Source organism: Engraulis encrasicolus, chromosome 23 (assembly GCF_034702125.1).
Source record: "Engraulis encrasicolus isolate BLACKSEA-1 chromosome 23, IST_EnEncr_1.0, whole genome shotgun sequence".
In the NCBI taxonomy this organism is placed as follows: Eukaryota; Metazoa; Chordata; class Actinopteri; order Clupeiformes; family Engraulidae; genus Engraulis; species Engraulis encrasicolus.
In genome coordinates this window covers 25,599,278-25,617,743 of record NC_085879.1, presented here as the reverse complement: position 1 = coordinate 25,617,743, position 18,466 = coordinate 25,599,278, and the positions used below count along the sequence as shown (strand labels likewise).

The window sequence follows — 18,466 nt, the reverse complement described above, 5'->3', positions numbered from 1 at the left end:
TGTTGGTGTATTTTAAACTTTTTTTGCGATCTACCAAAAGTGTCCCAATTTACCATAGTTCACCCTATAGGTTCATGACATCATGAATATTAGCTGTAGTCTTACTCAGAATTACAGCTAGGCTATTGAAAATTGACCATATTAAGAATGATTCATGTGTGCAAATGATAGAGGGGTTTAAAATTCTCCTATGCACCCAAGCTCACTTGAAATAGACCAAGAAGACGGGAAACGGTCCTTTGCTTACAGAAGTCAGTAGAAGTCAATTATGTTTTTTTATTATTTTTTTAAATTAATAGAGTCTTGCACATCCTGTGCTACAGTGAAAATGGACCATCCGACTTGTGTTAGTGCTAATTTCAAAAGTCTGCCTCCATGATGGCATAGGGGTGGTGCAGTAGTGCATTGGTTAATTTGTTCTCACTCATCTCTAGAGTTAAATACAGTGCTGAATGATATAATTGGACTTTAAACAGCATGAAAAGCCACTCATGCATTATATTTTGAAGGGAGATCTTCAATTACTGCCACATAGTAAGGACAAATTGCATTCTCCACTATGTTTGAACAGTTTAACTCCATCATAAGGACGATCAGGTGATAAAATGGCGGACTTTTGGTCAAGACCTGTCACATTGTAAGCACTACAGAAAGGAAAACATTGCAAAACATGACAAGGAATACACTCCCCATGTAAGCTGGTGAAATCATGTCCAAGATAGGAATTAACACTGACTTTTGAAAAATATATATATAAAATCACTCATCGGTTAATGCATTTAACTGTCAAGTGTTGTCTTCTGTTTTTAGTCTTCCTCGACATTTGCTGCCTTTTTTTATTGTCCCCTTCCCAACTCTTTTGGGACGTGGTTTTTACACATTCATAAATCCCCTAAAACAATATATTGGTCTGTTTTGATTTCTGGTACAGTATGTTTTCTTTGTGCCATTCTCTATCTAATGTAAGAATCAGACGTTTTGAAAATGACTGTATTTTGTTATTATTCACAATTTACCTTGTGTCCCAACTTCTATGGAGTTGGGGTTCGTAGTTAGCGATGACTGGCGAGAATTGAGAAATGTACCTGAAAAGCGATCAAAGCAACCAAGGTTACCAAAGTCTTTATTTCTCTGTGGAGACTTGTGGAATTGAGCTAATAAATTGAATTCACCAGGAAACGGGGAAACAAATTGGGTGACCAGACTGAAATATAGAAGTGAACAGCAGGTTGACCTTTTGGTACAGGTGACAAAGGCAGCGCATGTCTGATTCGCTCCACCAAACATCCCTCCATAGCATCATGAGGACATGAGGCAAATTCGAGGAGGTGGGTCTCGCTGCGGACTGCAGCGGGATATCTCTCTCCCCCCTCCTCCCTCTCCCCCGCGGCCCGCGCTCATATCCCTGTCGGCCATTTTGTATCAGATTACCGCGGCCGCCGGGCCAGTAGTACATTTTTACAGAAAAATACAATTATAGGGACTAGGAGGTTGTAAAATGTATACATAAATAACTTGTTTTGGCTGTTAAGCGTATCTTTAGGCACGTAAAAAGTAAGTAAATCGCTCTAGAAATCTGAAGAATGCTTACTCGGCAAAACCATCAGTTGGGTTTGGAGAAGAAATTTCAACGAAGACGTCTTGTGAGAACTTGAAGACATGTAAGTTGACTGGCTTTATGATATGTATTGGTACGTGGTGCACAACAATCTGCTGGGGACTGATAAACTTGTTAAGGGCAGATTATAGTTTAATCGTCTGTAACTGTCGTTCTCAATTGCACTTGAATTAGAACTAGTGAAAGTCGGACTTGAAAGCTAAATAATCTATTTAGCTAGCTCAGGGGTGAACGACAAACCATAGCCAATCAACGGTGCTTTAAATGTCACATATCAACACTAATGGCTATTTTTCGATCATTTTTAGTATATGGGCACTAATAATGCGGACACATTAATACAACAGAACCGTCATGCATATTTGTTTACAGAGTGCTAAAGAGGTAGCTGATTAGCAACTTGTGGCTTCGTTTTTTGTTGACTGTTGGAGTATGTCTTAAGCATTTTCTTGTATCATTGCCTTTTCAGGAGTAGACGAAAGTGCCTGGCAAATCCCACTGATGTGCTTTGTGCGTCTGAACAGGTGTGTAGTGTTTCTTATTTGAAGTTTCAATGTTAAGAAGATGCAATGCCAGTCTGCTTGAATGCCAGAAAGCACGAAAAGCTAAGGCGGAATCTACTAGAGCTCTAGCATTCTCTTGTCGTATGCAGTCCTCTGATGACCTTTGTTGATATTGTTTAGCACTAGATGAAGTATGTTCTGTAAAATGAAAAATACACCGCCTGATAAACACGCTGGGAGGGAGAAGGGGTAGCTTTACTCTTTCGTGATGTGAGACACTCGTTTAAACGTGATGAGAGAACCTTGCTTACCGGTACGCTGCCTAACCTTGTCTTAGGTTGTCATGTCAAACCTGTCATTCCTAGTATTTTCTTGTCATCACAGTATAAATCTATTAACACAAATTTCTGTCATTTATTTACAGAAACCACTGCAGTGAGGCTTGACATGATTATTCCTCATTCATTGCCTGGTAATACAGTGGAAGAACTTTTATAAGACTGTCTGGCAATTATTTTATTTTATTATCTGCATGTATTTATTTACACCGGTATGAAGTGAAATTACTACCATGCTAAAGATGCCACCCAACTGCACAACATGTACATTACCATAACATCTCCATAACCAGTCCACACTTCTGGTGTGAGACTAACGCCTGAATAAGATGGGCTTACCCATACAATAAATTAAATGCCATTCTTTCTTAAACCCATACACTTCCTTACCACAAATAAGCTTATTTAATTCTTAATTATTTAGACTAAAGGAAACAGTCATGGGTAAGTTTGAGTCAGATTTGTACCCTGAGTGTTGTCAGTTCGATTCCCAACCTGCTAAATTGGAGAGGGTGTTTATTAACAAGTGCTCTCCCCATTCCCCACCCTGCGCATGGTACCATTCTGCTGCAATGCTCCCCTGGGGCACCAACTAGGCTGCAGCATTAGTGTAATTTCAATGTGTGCGGTGTCATAATGACGATTGGACTTTTCCATCGCGTCTTTAACTTTTTCTGTCTTTTTCTAATCCTCTCTCCGCAGCCAGCCTGCCACCCTGCCCAGCCCTCACCCAAAAACATCACAAGATGAAGGTGATCAGTTGCAGCATTTGCATAGTATGAAGGAGTAACGCAACCAAGTGATCAATGTATTCAAAAAGTATGCATACCAAACTCCATTTGGCCCTTATACTTATTAATAGTAATTCAGTGTGACGTGTTATACAGTATCGCTGTGTCTCAGATGGCGCACCTATGCACTTTGAGCACAATGTTCCAGTGCATAACCAATATGCCAGGGGTGTCAAAGTCATTGCCTGAGGGCCAAATTCGGTGTGTATGCACTTCAATTTCACACACCCTCTTTACCCATATATGACATTTCAAATGTGCCTGCACATTAGTGATGTCAACAATAATCAATTAGGAAAATGCCCAAATTGATGCGGCATATTTTTTAATGTTTCAATTACTTCTGTGGGCATTTCTGGAGTAAATGAACTTTACATTAAATGAAAGCACTTCAAGCATTGAAAACGGGAGGATTGCAGGACACACAGCAGCCAATAAAATGTTGTTCAGTGTCTGACTGCTTGTACTGCCTCATGACAGATAAAAATGTGCAATGCTTTCAGTAGAAATGTAATGCATTGCAATGCATCGTACAATCGGACTGAATCGATTTGAAATGAAGCGTTACCTCCTGAATCGTAATCGAATTGCAAGGGTAGTGGCAATGCATTCCACTACTGCACATATACTGTTGTTGGAGTATGTCTCAAGCATTTTCTTGTATCATTGCCTTTTCAGGAGTAGATGAGAGTGCCTGGCAAATCCCACTGATGTGCTTTGTGCGTCTGAACAGGTGTGTAGTGTTTCTTATTTGAAGTTTCAATGTTAAGAAGATGCAATGCCAGTCTGCTTGAATGCCAGAAAGCACGAAAAGCTAAGGCGGAATCTACTAGAGCTCTAGCATTCTCTTGTCGTATGCAGTCCTCTGATGGCCTTTGTTGATATTGTTTAGCACTAGATGAAGTATGTTCTGTAAAATGAAAAATACACCGCCTGATAAACACGCTGGGAGGGAGAAGGGGTAGCTTTAGGCTCTTTCGTGATGTGAGAGACTCTCGTCTAAACGTGATGAGAGAACCTTGCTTATGCTGTCTAACCTTGTCTTAAGTTGTCAAACCTGTCATTCCCATTATTTTCTTGTTATCACAGTATACATCTATTAACTCAAATGTCTGTCATTTATTTACAGAAACCACTGCAGTGAGGCTTGACATGGTTATCCCTCATTCATTGCCTGGTAATACAGTGGAGAAACGTTGTAAGACTGTCTGGTAATTAATATTTTATTTTATATTATGCATGTATTTATTTATGTATGAAGTGAAATGACTACCTTGCCAATGATGCCACCCAACTGCACAACATGTACATTCCCATAAAATCTCCATAACCAGTCCACACTTCTGGTGTGAGACAAACACCTGAATAAGATGGGCTTACCCATGAAATAAAATTAATGTAATTCTTTCTTAAACCCATATACACTTCCTAACCACAAATAAGATTATTTAATTCTTAAAGGACCAGTTCAGTCAATTTCAATATGCTGTTGTATCGCTCACACTACCCTTGACTTGTTAGTACCCGGTGATGCCACATTTTTTGACTCAGCCCTTTCCGAGACATGAGCTATTCTAATGGGGGCAGAGTTTGTTTACGTTTTAAACAAAATTAACATAGGCCTACTCCAAATATTTTCCCAAACGGTATTGCTGTTTGCTAGTTGTCTGCTGATGTTGTACAACCTTTTGGATGTTTTTGGGAATAAATAAAAATGTTTTTTTGAAATGTAAACAAAGCGCTGCCCCCATTACAATGACCAGGATCTTGGAAATGGCTGAAGAAGAAAAAAACCACAGTCCAGGGTAGTGTGGGCATTACAACTGCATGTTGAATTTGACTAAACTGGTCCTTTAATTACTTAGTCTAAAGGATAAACAGTCATGGGTAAGTTAGAGTCAGATTTGTACCCTGAATGTTGTCAGTTTTATTCCCAACCTGCCAAAGTGGAGAGGGTGATTATTAACAATTATTATTCTCCCCATTTCCCACCCTGCACATGGTACCATTCTGCTGCAATGCTCCCCTGGGGCACCAACTGGGCTGCAGCATTAATGTCATTTCAATGTGTGCTGTGCCATAATGACGATTGGACTTTTCCATCGCGTCTTTAACTTTTTCTCTCTTTTTTTATCCTCTCTCCGCAGCCAGCCTGCCACTCTGCCCAGCCCTCACCCAAAGCAATCACAAGATCAAGGTGATCAGTTGCAGCATTTGCATAGTATGAAGGAGTAATGCAACCTAGTGAAGTATCGTAATGCAACCAAGTGATCAATGTATTGAAAAAGTATGCACGTTACCTCCCGAATCGTAATCGAATTGTAAGGGCAGTGCCAATGCATTCCACTACTCAGGGTGTATGCAGGGTTGTAAAAAGTATTAAAAGGTGATAAATTAAAAAGCCAAAATTTAATGGCATTAAAAGTTGTACATTTCCTCAAAAGGTATTATTTTTTGAAAAACAAGGTATTTTTTCTTTAGTGACACCATTTTGATACAAAAAAAATCTTTGTTTATTCACCGTTTTATCACAGTTTTTTCATACACCAGTGATTCGTGCAACAGTAGCCACCTGACCTAGTTCATAGCAGAGTCGTGCCGTAGGTCTATGCCGTAGAAAGCAGACTGTTGAACAGTATGGCCAAGTGATCAATGTATTGAAAAAGTATGCACGTTACCTCCTGAATCGTAATCGAATTGTAAGGGCAGTGCCAATGCATTCCACTACTGCAAATATTGAGCTGCATATTAGTGTGAGCTGTTCCATTGGCCTGTGCCCACTTATATTCCTGTGACACCAAATTTCATTTTCATACACTATACATTAATGGTGTGTGGGCCAACTGTAATGCACATTTGAAATGACTTTGTGGGCCGAATAAAATGACTCCGCGGGCCAAATTTGGCCCCCGGGCCTGAGTTTGACATCCCTGCAATCTGCCATACACACTGAAACCTACCCTCTGAGACACAGTATGTGTCTACAATTAACACATCTTGAATGGTTTTGTTTTAGAATGAGCTCCTGCTGTTGACGGACATCCACCAGGCTGTGCAGTGACTGCTGACCAATAAGGGTTGAAAGGACGGGTAGAGGAGTGGAGGTGGACATGGAGCCCTTTGTGTTCGACTTCGAAATACAAGAGGACATGGAGGACTTCTCGAAGGACTGCCAGGCCGTACTGGCAACATGTGCCCACCCTAACACTCACACTTTCCCTAAAGTTTTGGTATCAAGGTCTGTGTCTGGCAGTGCAATGAACTTGCGCACACCTAGTGGTGTTGCGGTAAGCAACCACTTGGCCAACTGAAACAAAGATGCGAGGCGAATTAATTGTTATTACCAAAATATTGTCAGCATTTCAGTGCAACAGTGTTTAGATAAGTACCTAATAAGCTAGTTGAGCCTGTGGGTTTGTATTCGATTTACAACGGCTAACACTCATAAACAAACAAACACACACCCAGCCACACACACACACACTCCCAACATTTCCTTTGACTCTCCCACACACTCCAAAACAACTCCAGTTGAGAAAATGTTCTTTTCTAATCTCACCATTACGGTCTTCCTGGATGATATCAGAATAACAGCCACTCTTGGAAATGTGTAGTAAATGTTTTATTTATGTACACGTTTATACTTCAGTTGTTTTCATTTAGTATTGTGTTTGCTTTCTTATCTTAACAAATAAGATGCTTCAGAGGCTGAGAGTGCACATAGTTAAATGTCTGCACATATGTAATTATTCATATTTTAATTAAAAGTTTATTTTTGTGTTTTTTTTGTTTTGTTTGATTGTCCTGGTCCGTCTTTGGTGGATTTAAAACTGTGTTTGTCTAATAAACAAATTTGATTTAATTGAACCAATTGAAAACATAGGCTACTTTGGCCTTCCCTTGTCTTTTCCATTTGGCTAAGTCTTTAAACAGTAATATCTGCTAGAAGTAGACCTATCTACCGGGAGTTGTGGATGTTTGGGCGCCCTTTGTTATCATGACAAGTTTAAATCAAAGAAAGATGCATTTTATGTTTATATTTGGGTTATCTTAGTTTAACATGCAGCCTATGTGATTAATCAAAGGTAAGTGCAACAATACTCATTATTTCAAGGTTCTTTGCCGTGAATTTTAAAGACTGAACATTGTAGGACTTGTGTACACTAAACTTGTCATGATTTAAACAAAAAAAAGTAAAATATTAATGTTTAAGTAGGCCTATTTTGCTGATTAGTGGATTTTAACAGACTCTTAAACAAAATCCTGCAATACAATAACCGTCAGTTAAATGCATCAATAAATGTCCCATGGTAGTTTTAACGATTCTTAGTCGAGATGGCCGACAGGGAGATGGGTTTTTAACCGTACAACATGATTGCATTGACTGCCTGGGCCAAGATGGCCGACAGGGACATGGATGGGCTGCCTGGGCCAAGATGGCCGACAGGGATATGGCGCTACAGTCCGCAGCCAGACATACTTGGATTCAAGGGCTGTAGCAACCCAATGTAAGTAGGCGGCTGGATGTGAGTGCCCGGATATCCGCCCGAGTATTTACGTCTATTTTACCTCAGCTACTCGCGTTCGGTCGTGTATTTACGACAGTTTAACCTCAGCTACCTGATTTTGGTCCGATTTGAGTCTGACAGAAGGAGGGACATAGGTGCCGTGCGTAAAGAGCCCACCGCACATCGCCGTTTCGGCGACACCAGAAAGTTCCTTGATCTCCCAATCAAAGGAATAGACCCTGTGACATCAAAATAATAATAAAAAAAATACACAATGAAATTATAACTTAAAAAACAATTGATTTGGGTGTGAAAATTAAACTGCCTCAACCGGGCACCCAAAGGGAATTCATCAAAAGATAACGGCGTTACTTTCTCGTCGGCATTATTTTGTGTTTATTATCCAGGAGGACTGAGCTGAAAACTGCAGCAGTCACCTTGCACAGTTCTAGCTGCTCTGAAGCACGTGCGTGTCTAAGCAAATCATCCTGCCCATTCGCAATGTTAAATAAAAAGTTTTGCACAAGGCTAGGCTATAGTCTAAAATAGACACTGGAATAGCCCGTTTCGGAAGGCATTAAAGTCACGATTTTACCCAGTCTAAATGTAGCTAGCACCCGGGAAGTTTCTGAGTTTTACTCCTTACATTAGTGAAACATAATATCAGGATATCCAACAAGTTAAAAGAATATCTGGGCATAACATTTAAAAGTGTCAGTGCAGAATTAAACTGGGCGCTGAATATAAATATTGGAGCCATTCTCCCTCCGTGTCTAGATACAGTCAGAGGCGCGCGCGCACGCTCTTATTTCTGTATTATATGAAAATATCCTAAAACGGTCACAACATCAGAGGACCTTCGTGGTGGAGGATACTTGCGGCGGGGGCCGAGACCGAGTTGTTACGGGACACTCTTAATATTATTGAAGGGACAGACCATGCTCGATACTTTACCCGGTCTAAATGTAGCCCTCGAAAAGTTATGCCGCATAGGCCTATTGTGCAGATTGATGCCAAGAACACGTGAAACTAGGCACATTTGATTGTGCTACGTAAACTTAAAAGTGTCAGTACAGAATCAAGCGGGACGCTGAAATATTGGAGCCAGTAACTTCGTGTCCGGTGGACAGCCAGACGTGTGCGCACGCACAAATTTCTCTCCCATTGCTAATCAAGCCTCCGATCTCCAAAAAGACACGGGCACTCAGGATAACCGTTTACACGAGCTGTTTAAATAATGATGCACGTTCTTCATGACATGGCATGGTTTGGCCACCCTAAATTCAACATGACTGCATTCGCACATATCGTTTAAACATCCATGATGGAATTGTCACTCTTAATGTGCAAGTATTGGATATGAAAAAAGGGAGTTGTTACGGTAGGCTACAGTCATATTATAGAAGGGACAGTCAGGCGACACAGCGCGACTCACATAGGGTAGCTGTGGTACCGCAAAGCATTCCAGGTGGTGGAAATGAATGCAAATGCATGCAAATACTCGGGCGGATATCCGGGCACTCACATCCAGCCGCCTACTTACATTGGGTTGCTACAAGGCTTGTAGCAACCCAATGTAAGTAGGCTGCCGGATGTGAGTGCCCGGATATCCGCCCGAGTATCTGCATGCATTTGCATTCATTTCCACCATCAGGAATGCTTTGCGGCACCACAGCTACCCTATGTGAGTCGCGCTGTGTCGCCTGACTGTCCCTTGACTCCCTTCTATAATATGATTGTAGCCTACCGTAACAACTCGCCTCGGCCCCCGCCGCAAATATTCACCACTCCACCACGGGTCCTCTGGTGTTGTGACCGTTTTAGGATATTTTCCATGGATGTTTAAACGATATGTGCAAATGCAGTTCCACCATGGATGTTTAAACGATATGTGCGAATGCAGTCATGTTGAATTTAGGGTGGCCAAACCATGCCATGTCATGAAGAACGTGCATCACATTATTTAAACAGCTCGTGTAAACAGTTATCCTGAGTGCCCGTGTCTTTTTGGAGATCGGAGGCTTGATTAGCAAAGAGATGGGAGAGAAATTAGTTGTGCGCGCGCACACACATCTGCACAATATCCATCGGACACGAAGTTACTGGCTCCAATATTTCAGTGTCCCGTTTGATTCTGTAGCCTACTGACACTTTTAAGTTTACGTAGCACAATCAAATGAATAGGCTATTTCTAAATTATATGATGTAGTCTCCAATATGCCTAGTTTCACGTGTGGTTGGCATCACCAAATAATCTGCACAATATGTGGCATAACTTTTCGAGTGCTACATTTAGACCGGGTAGTATCGAGCATGGTCTGTCCCTTAAATAATATTAAGAGTGTCCCGTAACAACTCGGTCTCGGCCCCCGCCGCAAGTAGGCTATCCTCCACCACGAAGGTCCTCTGATGTTGTGACCGTTTTGGGATATTTTAATATAATACAGAAATAAGAGCGTGCGCGCGCGCCTCTGACTGTATCTAGACACAGAGGGAGAATGGCTCCAATATTTATATTCAGCGCCCAGTTTAATTCTGCATTGACACTTTTAAATGTACATGGCACAATCAAATGAGTAGGCTATGTTTAAATGTACTAGGCAGGTCTCACCAATCTGGCTTTGTTGTATCACCAATAATAATGGCACAATGTACGGCATGGTTTCGCGTGTTGTTTTTGCACCACCAAATACTACACAATATGCGGCATAGCTGCTGTTTTCCAACTCAGAGAGAAGGATATGCCCAGATAATTCTTTTAACTTGTAGGATATCCTGATGTTATGTTTCACTAATGTAAGGAGTAAAATAGACTTGGTAAACTCGTGACTTTAATGCCTTCCGAAACGGGCTATTCTGTCTGTGACAGTGTATCTATTTTAGGCTATAGTCTTGTGCAAAACTTTTTATTTAACATTGCGAATGGGCAGGATGATTTGCTTAGACACGCACGTGCTTCAGAGCAGCTAGAACTGTGGAAGGTGACTGCTGCAGTTTTCAGCTCAGTCCTCCTGGATAATAAAAACAAAATAATGCCGACGAGAAAGTAACGCCGTTATCTTTTGATGGATTCCCTTTGGGTGCCCGGTTGAGACAGTTTATATATGATTTAGGCCTATATATAATTGTTATTATTTTGATGTTATTGGTCACCGGGCCTATTCTTTTGATTGGGAGATCAAGGAACTCCCTGTTGTCGCCGAAACGGCGATGTGCTGTGGGCTCTTTACGCACGGCACCTATGTCCCTTCCATCTTCAGTCAGACTCAAATCGGACCGAAATCAAGTAGCTGAGGTTAAACTGTCGTAAATACACGACCGAAATCGGGTAGCTGAGGTAAAATAGACGTAAATACTCGGGCGGATATCCGGGCACTCACATCCGGCAGCCTACTTACATTGGGTTGCTACAGGGCTTTCAGGCCGACCAGAACGGAGCTGGAGCCGGTGCTCGCACCAGTTACGTTCGGCACTTAAACAGGGGTGATAGTGAATAAAAATCCTGAGCCTGAACTTTTTCCCCTGCTGTAACGACGACGACAAGATACTGCATAGTGATGTAACGTAGACCTATTTTGACACATTATTCAAACATTTAATAGCCTGTGTATGACCATTACTCAAGCCTGATAGAAGAAAACCCTGAACCTGTAACACTTTCGGAGATAAGAATGACCTAATGGCTAATTATTATCAATGTTTTTATTTTTGCAAACTCTGTCAAGCCTGAAATCAGGCATGGAGCCTGAATGCTATCAGCCCTGCTTAAGTGCTTATCTGCAAACCGCCCGTGTTCATACCGGGCTCTGAACTTTTTCCACACGTGACTGTGTTACCCGGATGAACCTACTGACGGCCGCGCTGTTGTCACGGTTCGCAGAGAAAAACCTAGTATTTTGCGGTTCGCATTGCGAACCAACGTTCCAGTTCGCGAACGCTAAAATATGTGTTGTGAACACGACGGCCGGTTCGTGATTAGGTGTGGGAACGGGCGCCGGCACGGTTCTCAGTCGGCCTGAATGCGCTAAAAGTGAACTGCTCCAGCTTGGCTAGTGCGACTAACACCCCCCCCCCTTTTTTTTCAGATTTCACCAAGGAGTATCCAATAACTACTGTAGCCAAGCCGCGCCCTCCTAGTGACGCAACGCCTTCAGCGTTGCTTCTAGTCAGGCCAGGAGCAATACAAATATCGTTTCTGAGCTCCAGAAAAATCGAGAACTCCTCCCACTTTGTCGGGAAGCAAAAAAACAGTTGCAAACCAAGGGAGGCGGGTCAATCATGCCTTTCGGGAAATGTTCATTGTTATGCTCTTGGCAGACCAAGTCTCAAAGAGATTTGAAAGTCGATGATAATCAGGCTATAACTACTGTAGTTCTAACCTAAGTGTTATTAATAATTGGGCGTTACTCGCACTAGCAAGGCTGGAAAAACCCAATCTGAAGCTTCAACGACCTTTGTGACCTTTTCACTTTGGTCACTTTCTAAATATATAGTTAGACATGGGTGTTATTTGGATTGTGCAAAGAAACTTAAGACAGCAAACGGATAGTAAAGGATGAGAAAGACAGTTCACAATTTTGGTCACTTTATTGAAATATCAATTAAATTGCGCGTCTAGTAAATAGCAGAACTTTTTAATGGCGAAAAACATGTGTGCGTGTAGGTGTGTCCATTTGACTTTTTCTTCTTCTTCGCTACCATTTGAACATTCCTGGGTAGGGACCAAGGAGGAGGGGAGGAGAACAAAGTTAATCTAGGAGGTGGTTATTTATTTCATTTTTTTAATATCGAAATACAACTTGTGCAAGAGACCAGGGGAGGGCTCTAAGCGCTCCCGTGGTTTATTAAATAGCCGACTTTTTTGTGTGTAATATCTAGCATCAGATGCGAGAGGACCACGGGCCCTCCCCTGAAAGAAAACAAGACAATGTAGAAACAGGGTTTTAACTGTATGTGCCCACTTTCTGGCCTGTCATGAGCCAGGGGATGGGGGTTGGGGTTGGGGTTGAGGGCCCTAAGGGGCTGCGGCTGCGGCTTGAGGTGGGGTGATAAGTGTGAAAGAGGTTTAACATTTTACATGATGCCAGTGTCATACGCATGTCCTTACAGCGTCATAATGGTTGATGACTTAGCCATCATGACCGTCATGACACCATTATGACACTGTAATGACATGCATACGACACCGGCGTCAAGTAAAGTGTTAGCAAAAGAGGTTGGGTAATGAGCACCTCCTCCCAATCTTTAGGCCACACTCAGACATGCAGGGCTGCATCATCTGCATCAGCAGCACCCACTGCTTTAGATAGACTGCACTACGGAGCCCGGGAGAGGCCAAAAAAAGAAAGAAAAAAAAGAAAGAATAAAATAAAAGAAAAAAACAGGAAAAGGGGATGAGGAGGAGGAGGAGGATAACATCACACACGAAACACGGAAAAGCGTACGGTTTACACATTTTACAACAAGGAGAAGAAATAGTCCATGTTACAAAAGAAAGAAAGAAAGAGAGAGAGAAAAAAACAGATCATTTCCTGGGCTAGCAGATCAAACATAGCAGGCATTCCGTTATTTCGTCTTGTTTTGTTGAGCGACTGAAAGAAAGTGCATGTTTGCCTTCAAGAATTACAGAAAAACGGGATTTCTTTACAGGGTATGTTTTGATTCATTTGATCTTATCCTTTTGATGATATTCTAAAACACTTCTCCCCCTAATAATATGGAGAGACATTGTCGGGCCAACGCTTGTTTCTCTTTGACGTAAGTTGAGGATGAGTTTGTCTACCAGTGCCCCGATTTGGTTAATCGCCAGGCCCCAGCGGCCACCTCCTCGCTTGTAGAGCTAAAGGAGGATTCTATGACAGTAGAACTACGGGATTGGAAGAAGAATGTTCTAAGATCTTTAACATCATAGAAATCTGTTAGAAGCATCACTATGGTCCCACGTATGTTGAGTTAGGCATTTTTTTTGTCTGTACGGTTGTGAATATTCATATTAATATAATAATATATATAAAAAATAAACTGAAAAAGAGAAAATAAAGAAATAAAATAACTTTAAACAAATACACTTTGCCCCCTCTGCTTGGGGGACTTTACAAATGCAATGCTTCAAAGCATTTAGGGAGGAACAGGTAATTTTTATTATCCTTAAATATGTTGAAAAAAAAAGAAAAGAATAAAAGTCGAAATAACATTACGGCTTTATGTACACAACTTTCTTTAATCGCTTCCTTCTTGTTTGTAACGTTAATTGCAAAAACAACCCCAGTGAATGAACATCTCCCTGTAAGAGTGGGTTCAAAAAGGAACTATGGAGGCTGGTTTGGAGAGAATGGAAGGGGGTGGGGTGGGGTGGTGGTGTTAAAAAAAATATAAGAACCAAAAAAAAAGTAACAGCAGACATGGGCTGAACATGGGAGGGCGAGTAGAGGGGGTGGTTGTACTACGCTGCTGCACTGCATCTCTCTGCCTTGCCTGCACCAGAAGGATGCACTAGGCAGCGGGTAAAAAGGTATCATAACCCGAACTACACCCCTCACCCCTCCCCTCCCCTCCCACCACCATCCCCAAAGCAGGGAGGGAGAGGGCAGGCTGGGCAGGTCGTGGGGCTTGGCGGCAGCTAGAGGAGGGAGGGCTTCCACTAAAGGTCAGGCGTGTGGGTGGGGGGGTCAGGTGCGCGCCCCCTCCTGTCCCATCCCGTCTCCATCTCCGTCGGCCGTCTCTGCCCCCGTTGCCGTGGTCCCCGTCTCCTCTACAGGCCCTTGGAGGGCCCCGGGTTGCCGCCACCCTGCATGCCCTGCATGTGTTGCAGCTGCTGGTAGAGGTTGAGCAGCTCCATCTGGTTGAGGTTGCCGGTACCCAGCATGCCGTTCTGCAGCGCCAGCTGGTTCATCAGCAGCCCCTGCTTGGCCATGGCCAGCTGCTGCTCCTGCACCTTGCGGTTGCTCAGCACCTTCTGCACATACATCATCAGCTGCAGCGAGAGGGGGGGGGGGGGGGGGGGGGGGGGGGGGGGGGGGGGGGGGGGGGGGGGGGGGGGAGAGGGAAAAAAGGAGGGGAAAAAAAACACAGAGAGGGGAAGGACATTTCATGAATCATGCTCATACTTGGGTTAAGTTAAAGCGAAATTCAAGGCCAGGTTCTAGTCAATTTGGTGCACTAGGGGAGCGCCCCCTTTGCTTTTTTTCTACATTTCTGTGTGTGTGTGTGTGTGTGTGTGTGTGTGTGTGTGTGTGTGTGTGTGTGTGTGTGTGTGTGTGTGTGTGTGTGTTGCTGACCGTCTGCTGCTTGAGGAGTACATACCTGTATGCCACCTAAACGTGTGTGTGTGTGTGTGTGTGTGTGTGTGTGTGTGTGTGTTAGGGTTGCTCACCGTCTGCTGCTTGTGCAGTACATCCCTGTAGGCCACCTCCACGCGTGCCCTCTCCCGCTCTATGGTGGCCTGCTGGGACAGCGCGATCGCCTGCACCCGAGACTCCTCCAGGTCGGGGTTCTGCTTCCACTGCACACACACACCAAGAAACACATGAAGACACACATGAAGACACACACATGAAGACACACACAAAGACACGCACGAAGATACGCACGAAGATACGCACACAAAGACGCACATGCAGAAACACATGAAGACACACTCGAAGACATGCACCAAGACAAATCACGAAGACACACACACACACACGAAGACACACACACACGAAGATACGCACAAAGACACACAACCGACCGAAGGTGTCGACTGCGTCCATCTCACTCATGCACGCGTGCGCACACACACACACAAATGCGTGAATACGACCCCTCCACGCCATCCTATCCTACCCCTCCCCAACTTACGATGCACATGTACACACCCAAGCGCACACACACACACACGCACCACAGGCACACTTGCACCACAGGCACACACACACACTATTCAACTTACGATGCGGGCAATGAGGTCCTCCAGGGGCTCGGCCACAAGGGAGTTGATGGCGTTGCTGGTCTCGATCACCTTCTGCCGACCCTGGTTTACCAGGTCCTATACAGACACATACACATTACATTACATTACATTACATTACACTACATTACATTACACTTAGCTGATGCTTTTATCTTCACCAGTCCCTAAACACACACACACACACACACATTACACTTAGCTGACGCTTTTATCCGAAGAGACTTACAGACGTCATACACATTTTTTCACGACAACAATTAAAACTTGACTGAGCTACTAAAGTTGTCGGGTATAAAACCTATAGAGATTTATGACCGTCTAATATGCGGTGGCTCTACGAAAATAAATACATAAATAAACAAGCAAAATGAAATAAAAAATAAATAAAAAAACGTCCTCGGTCGGTCGTCTGCAAACGTACTCTGTAAACGTACTCTGTGCCAACTTTTCGAAAACAGGGTGGCGGTGGAAGGCAGTGCAACGATGACACATTACAGACTTCAAGACCAACCATTAGCGATTGAGCAAAATCACAATGCCTCGTTTCAAACTGCGATACAAATATTTAATGACAAAGCTTCAGATTGTGGCAAGATCAGGGTTGAGTTTCTCAACAGCGTCGCTGCTAACCATAGTAGCAATCCAGTTGGTTGCGATGCAATTTCCCAACTGGTTAGCAACGATGAAACAGGGTCCTGGGGTGTGTTTCTCGAAAACATTGTTGCTAACTTAAGCCTGGTTTATACTAGTCCTGCAACTGCAGCCTATGTACACAAGCCAGCCACCACGCCCCCCTCTGCAGAGCTGAAACGACCCCTTGCAGTGCTGAATGTATGCTTCTCCCAGGCCAAATTGCTTGAAATCAGCGCAAGATCCCGATTGGTCTGCCGCCCTTGAATTCTCGGCAGGAAAAAACGCCACGCCCACTTTTGCTCTGCGTATGTAGAGTTGACCGCCTTGAACTACGAGGACCCACCCCCCGCTGACAGTGCGTCTCCTGTTTCCGGCAAAGTCAATGTTGTATGAGTAAAAAGAAGCCTTAAGTTAGCGTTTTACTTGGTTGCAATGCAATTCTCCATTGGGAACCTAGTAGGTTGCGAATTTGTTAGCAACAACGCTTTCGAGAAACAGGGGCCTGGATGGTTCTGGTGGTTCTGTATACACTTGGTCTAAACAATCACCACCTGGGACTCTACCTCCTCCAAGCTGGATGAAATATGAAAGGAGGCTCCTCTGGCTCTTTTTGACTTTCTCAACCTTTTCCTCCTTTTCCTCCTCTTTCTCCTCCTTCACAACCACTACCTCTTCTGCACACCTGTCTTGGACAGGCTCCTCCTGTGCAGAAAAAAAGGTCATCATTCACCAAGTGGACACTGGTTCTTCCCTACACAAAGATTACTTTCACTGCCTGGCCAAAAAAATAATTTGCCACCGGGATGGCCACCTGATGGCATGGCCTGTTAGTGGTGTCAACAATAATTGTTTAGCAAATGCATCGCAATGCAGAGCAGGGCAATTCAATAATTGATTCCGAAAACGCCGTAATAGATGCAGCATATTTAAGGCTTTATTAGAACGGTCCAGGGAGCATCAGACACCATTTTCCACACATGGATTAGCCATCACATAATCCACAGACACCTTAAAGCCACATTGAGGGTCTTTGGGATGTGCTGTAGAAGACTTTTATGCAGTGGTCAGAATCTACAATGAAGGCAAATGCAATAACAAGTTTATCGAAACGATGGCGCAGTGACCGCATGCCACAATCAAAGCGGGACAAAACAGTACATTTTTTTGGGTGGTGACTTATTTATTTTTTGGCCAGGCAGAGTAAAATAAAAAATAAAAATAGGTCCAAGCACCTGACGTTATGACTTGTTAATGCTGGATCTCTGAAGGAAGGAGGGAAGGGGATTCCCTCTGGATCTCTGTATCCATCTCGGTCATCCCCCCCTCTTTGACACCCCTGTCTAGTATGCGCCCTCTCCCCCAACCCCACCCGACCCCCAAAGCTCTCCGCTTTCCCCACCCCAACGGCCGGCACCCTTGTTTTGCACATCACAAGATTTCATCTCCAGCCCACACCTGTCTTCTATGTGAGCCCTCCAGTACCCTGTGTAGCCCGCGGCACCGCCTCATTTTTGGAGCATAGGACTAGCACCTCTGTCGTGTATGTGCCCCATCCGGCGCCCCCTCAACTCCCACCCAGTCCCAGCCACCGCCCGCCTTCCTCGTTTTGGAGTGTAGTATTCCAGCAGCTCTGGGGTGCATTTCTGGTAACCATAGTTGCTAACTTCATCAGCTACAATTTCCCACTGGCAACTACCCAAGTTGCTAACTGGCTAACAACTACGCTTCCGAGAAATGCACCCCTGTCTTGTATGCGCCCCATCCTGTACCCCTTCAACCCCCACGCCACCCCACCACAGCAGTCACCGCCCGCCTCCCCATCCTCGTTTTGGGAGAGCAGGATTCCATTTGGCCCGGAATAGCAGCTGCTGTCCGGCTGCCTGCCCGCGCAAGTCGCCCCGTCCCGCCGCGCCACGCCGCGCCAACTGCTTGGGACACGTGGGCGACCCAATGGGCACACGCCAGCCAGCGCCTAACAGGCGGGGTGGCCTCAGGAATGCTGTGTGTGCAGTGAGTGTGTATTTATATTTTGGAATAAGAATGGTGAGTATGACTACAAATGCAGTGTGTGTGTGCATGTGTATTTATATTTCGGAATAAGAATTCAGGGGTCACGGTCTAAAT

At 43.9% G+C, this 18,466-nt stretch overlaps 1 protein-coding gene and 1 long non-coding RNA gene across 9 annotated transcripts in view; one reads left to right on the top strand and one right to left on the bottom strand.

Moving 5' to 3' along the window:
- Positions 1 to 1,376: 1,376 nt before the first annotated feature.
- On the top strand, positions 1,377 to 7,405 carry LOC134440190 (uncharacterized). 4 transcript variants are annotated; one of them, XR_010032921.1, is made up of 8 exons: positions 1,377 to 1,661; positions 2,088 to 2,142; positions 2,546 to 2,593; positions 3,162 to 3,211; positions 3,929 to 3,983; positions 4,380 to 4,461; positions 5,398 to 5,447; positions 6,267 to 7,405. It is a non-coding gene; the product is annotated as an uncharacterized LOC134440190 (long non-coding RNA). The 4 variants fall into 4 exon arrangements; XR_010032923.1 differs by having other exon boundaries at positions 3,162 to 3,278; XR_010032922.1 differs by lacking the exon at positions 2,546 to 2,593.
- Positions 7,406 to 13,874: 6,469 nt separating this feature from the next.
- atrx (ATRX chromatin remodeler) overlaps positions 13,875 to 18,466 on the bottom strand; it is a 102,838-nt gene continuing 98,246 nt past the window's right edge. For all 5 annotated transcript variants that reach the window (XM_063190120.1, XM_063190121.1, XM_063190123.1 and 2 more), the window contains 3 exons: positions 15,689 to 15,784; positions 15,131 to 15,259; positions 13,875 to 14,731 (listed from right to left, as the gene is read on the bottom strand). In XM_063190120.1, coding sequence (XP_063046190.1) covers positions 14,510 to 14,731; positions 15,131 to 15,259; positions 15,689 to 15,784 — 447 coding nt within the window. In that variant the 3' untranslated portion in view covers positions 13,875 to 14,509. The remainder of the gene's footprint in view (positions 14,732 to 15,130; positions 15,260 to 15,688; positions 15,785 to 18,466) is intronic.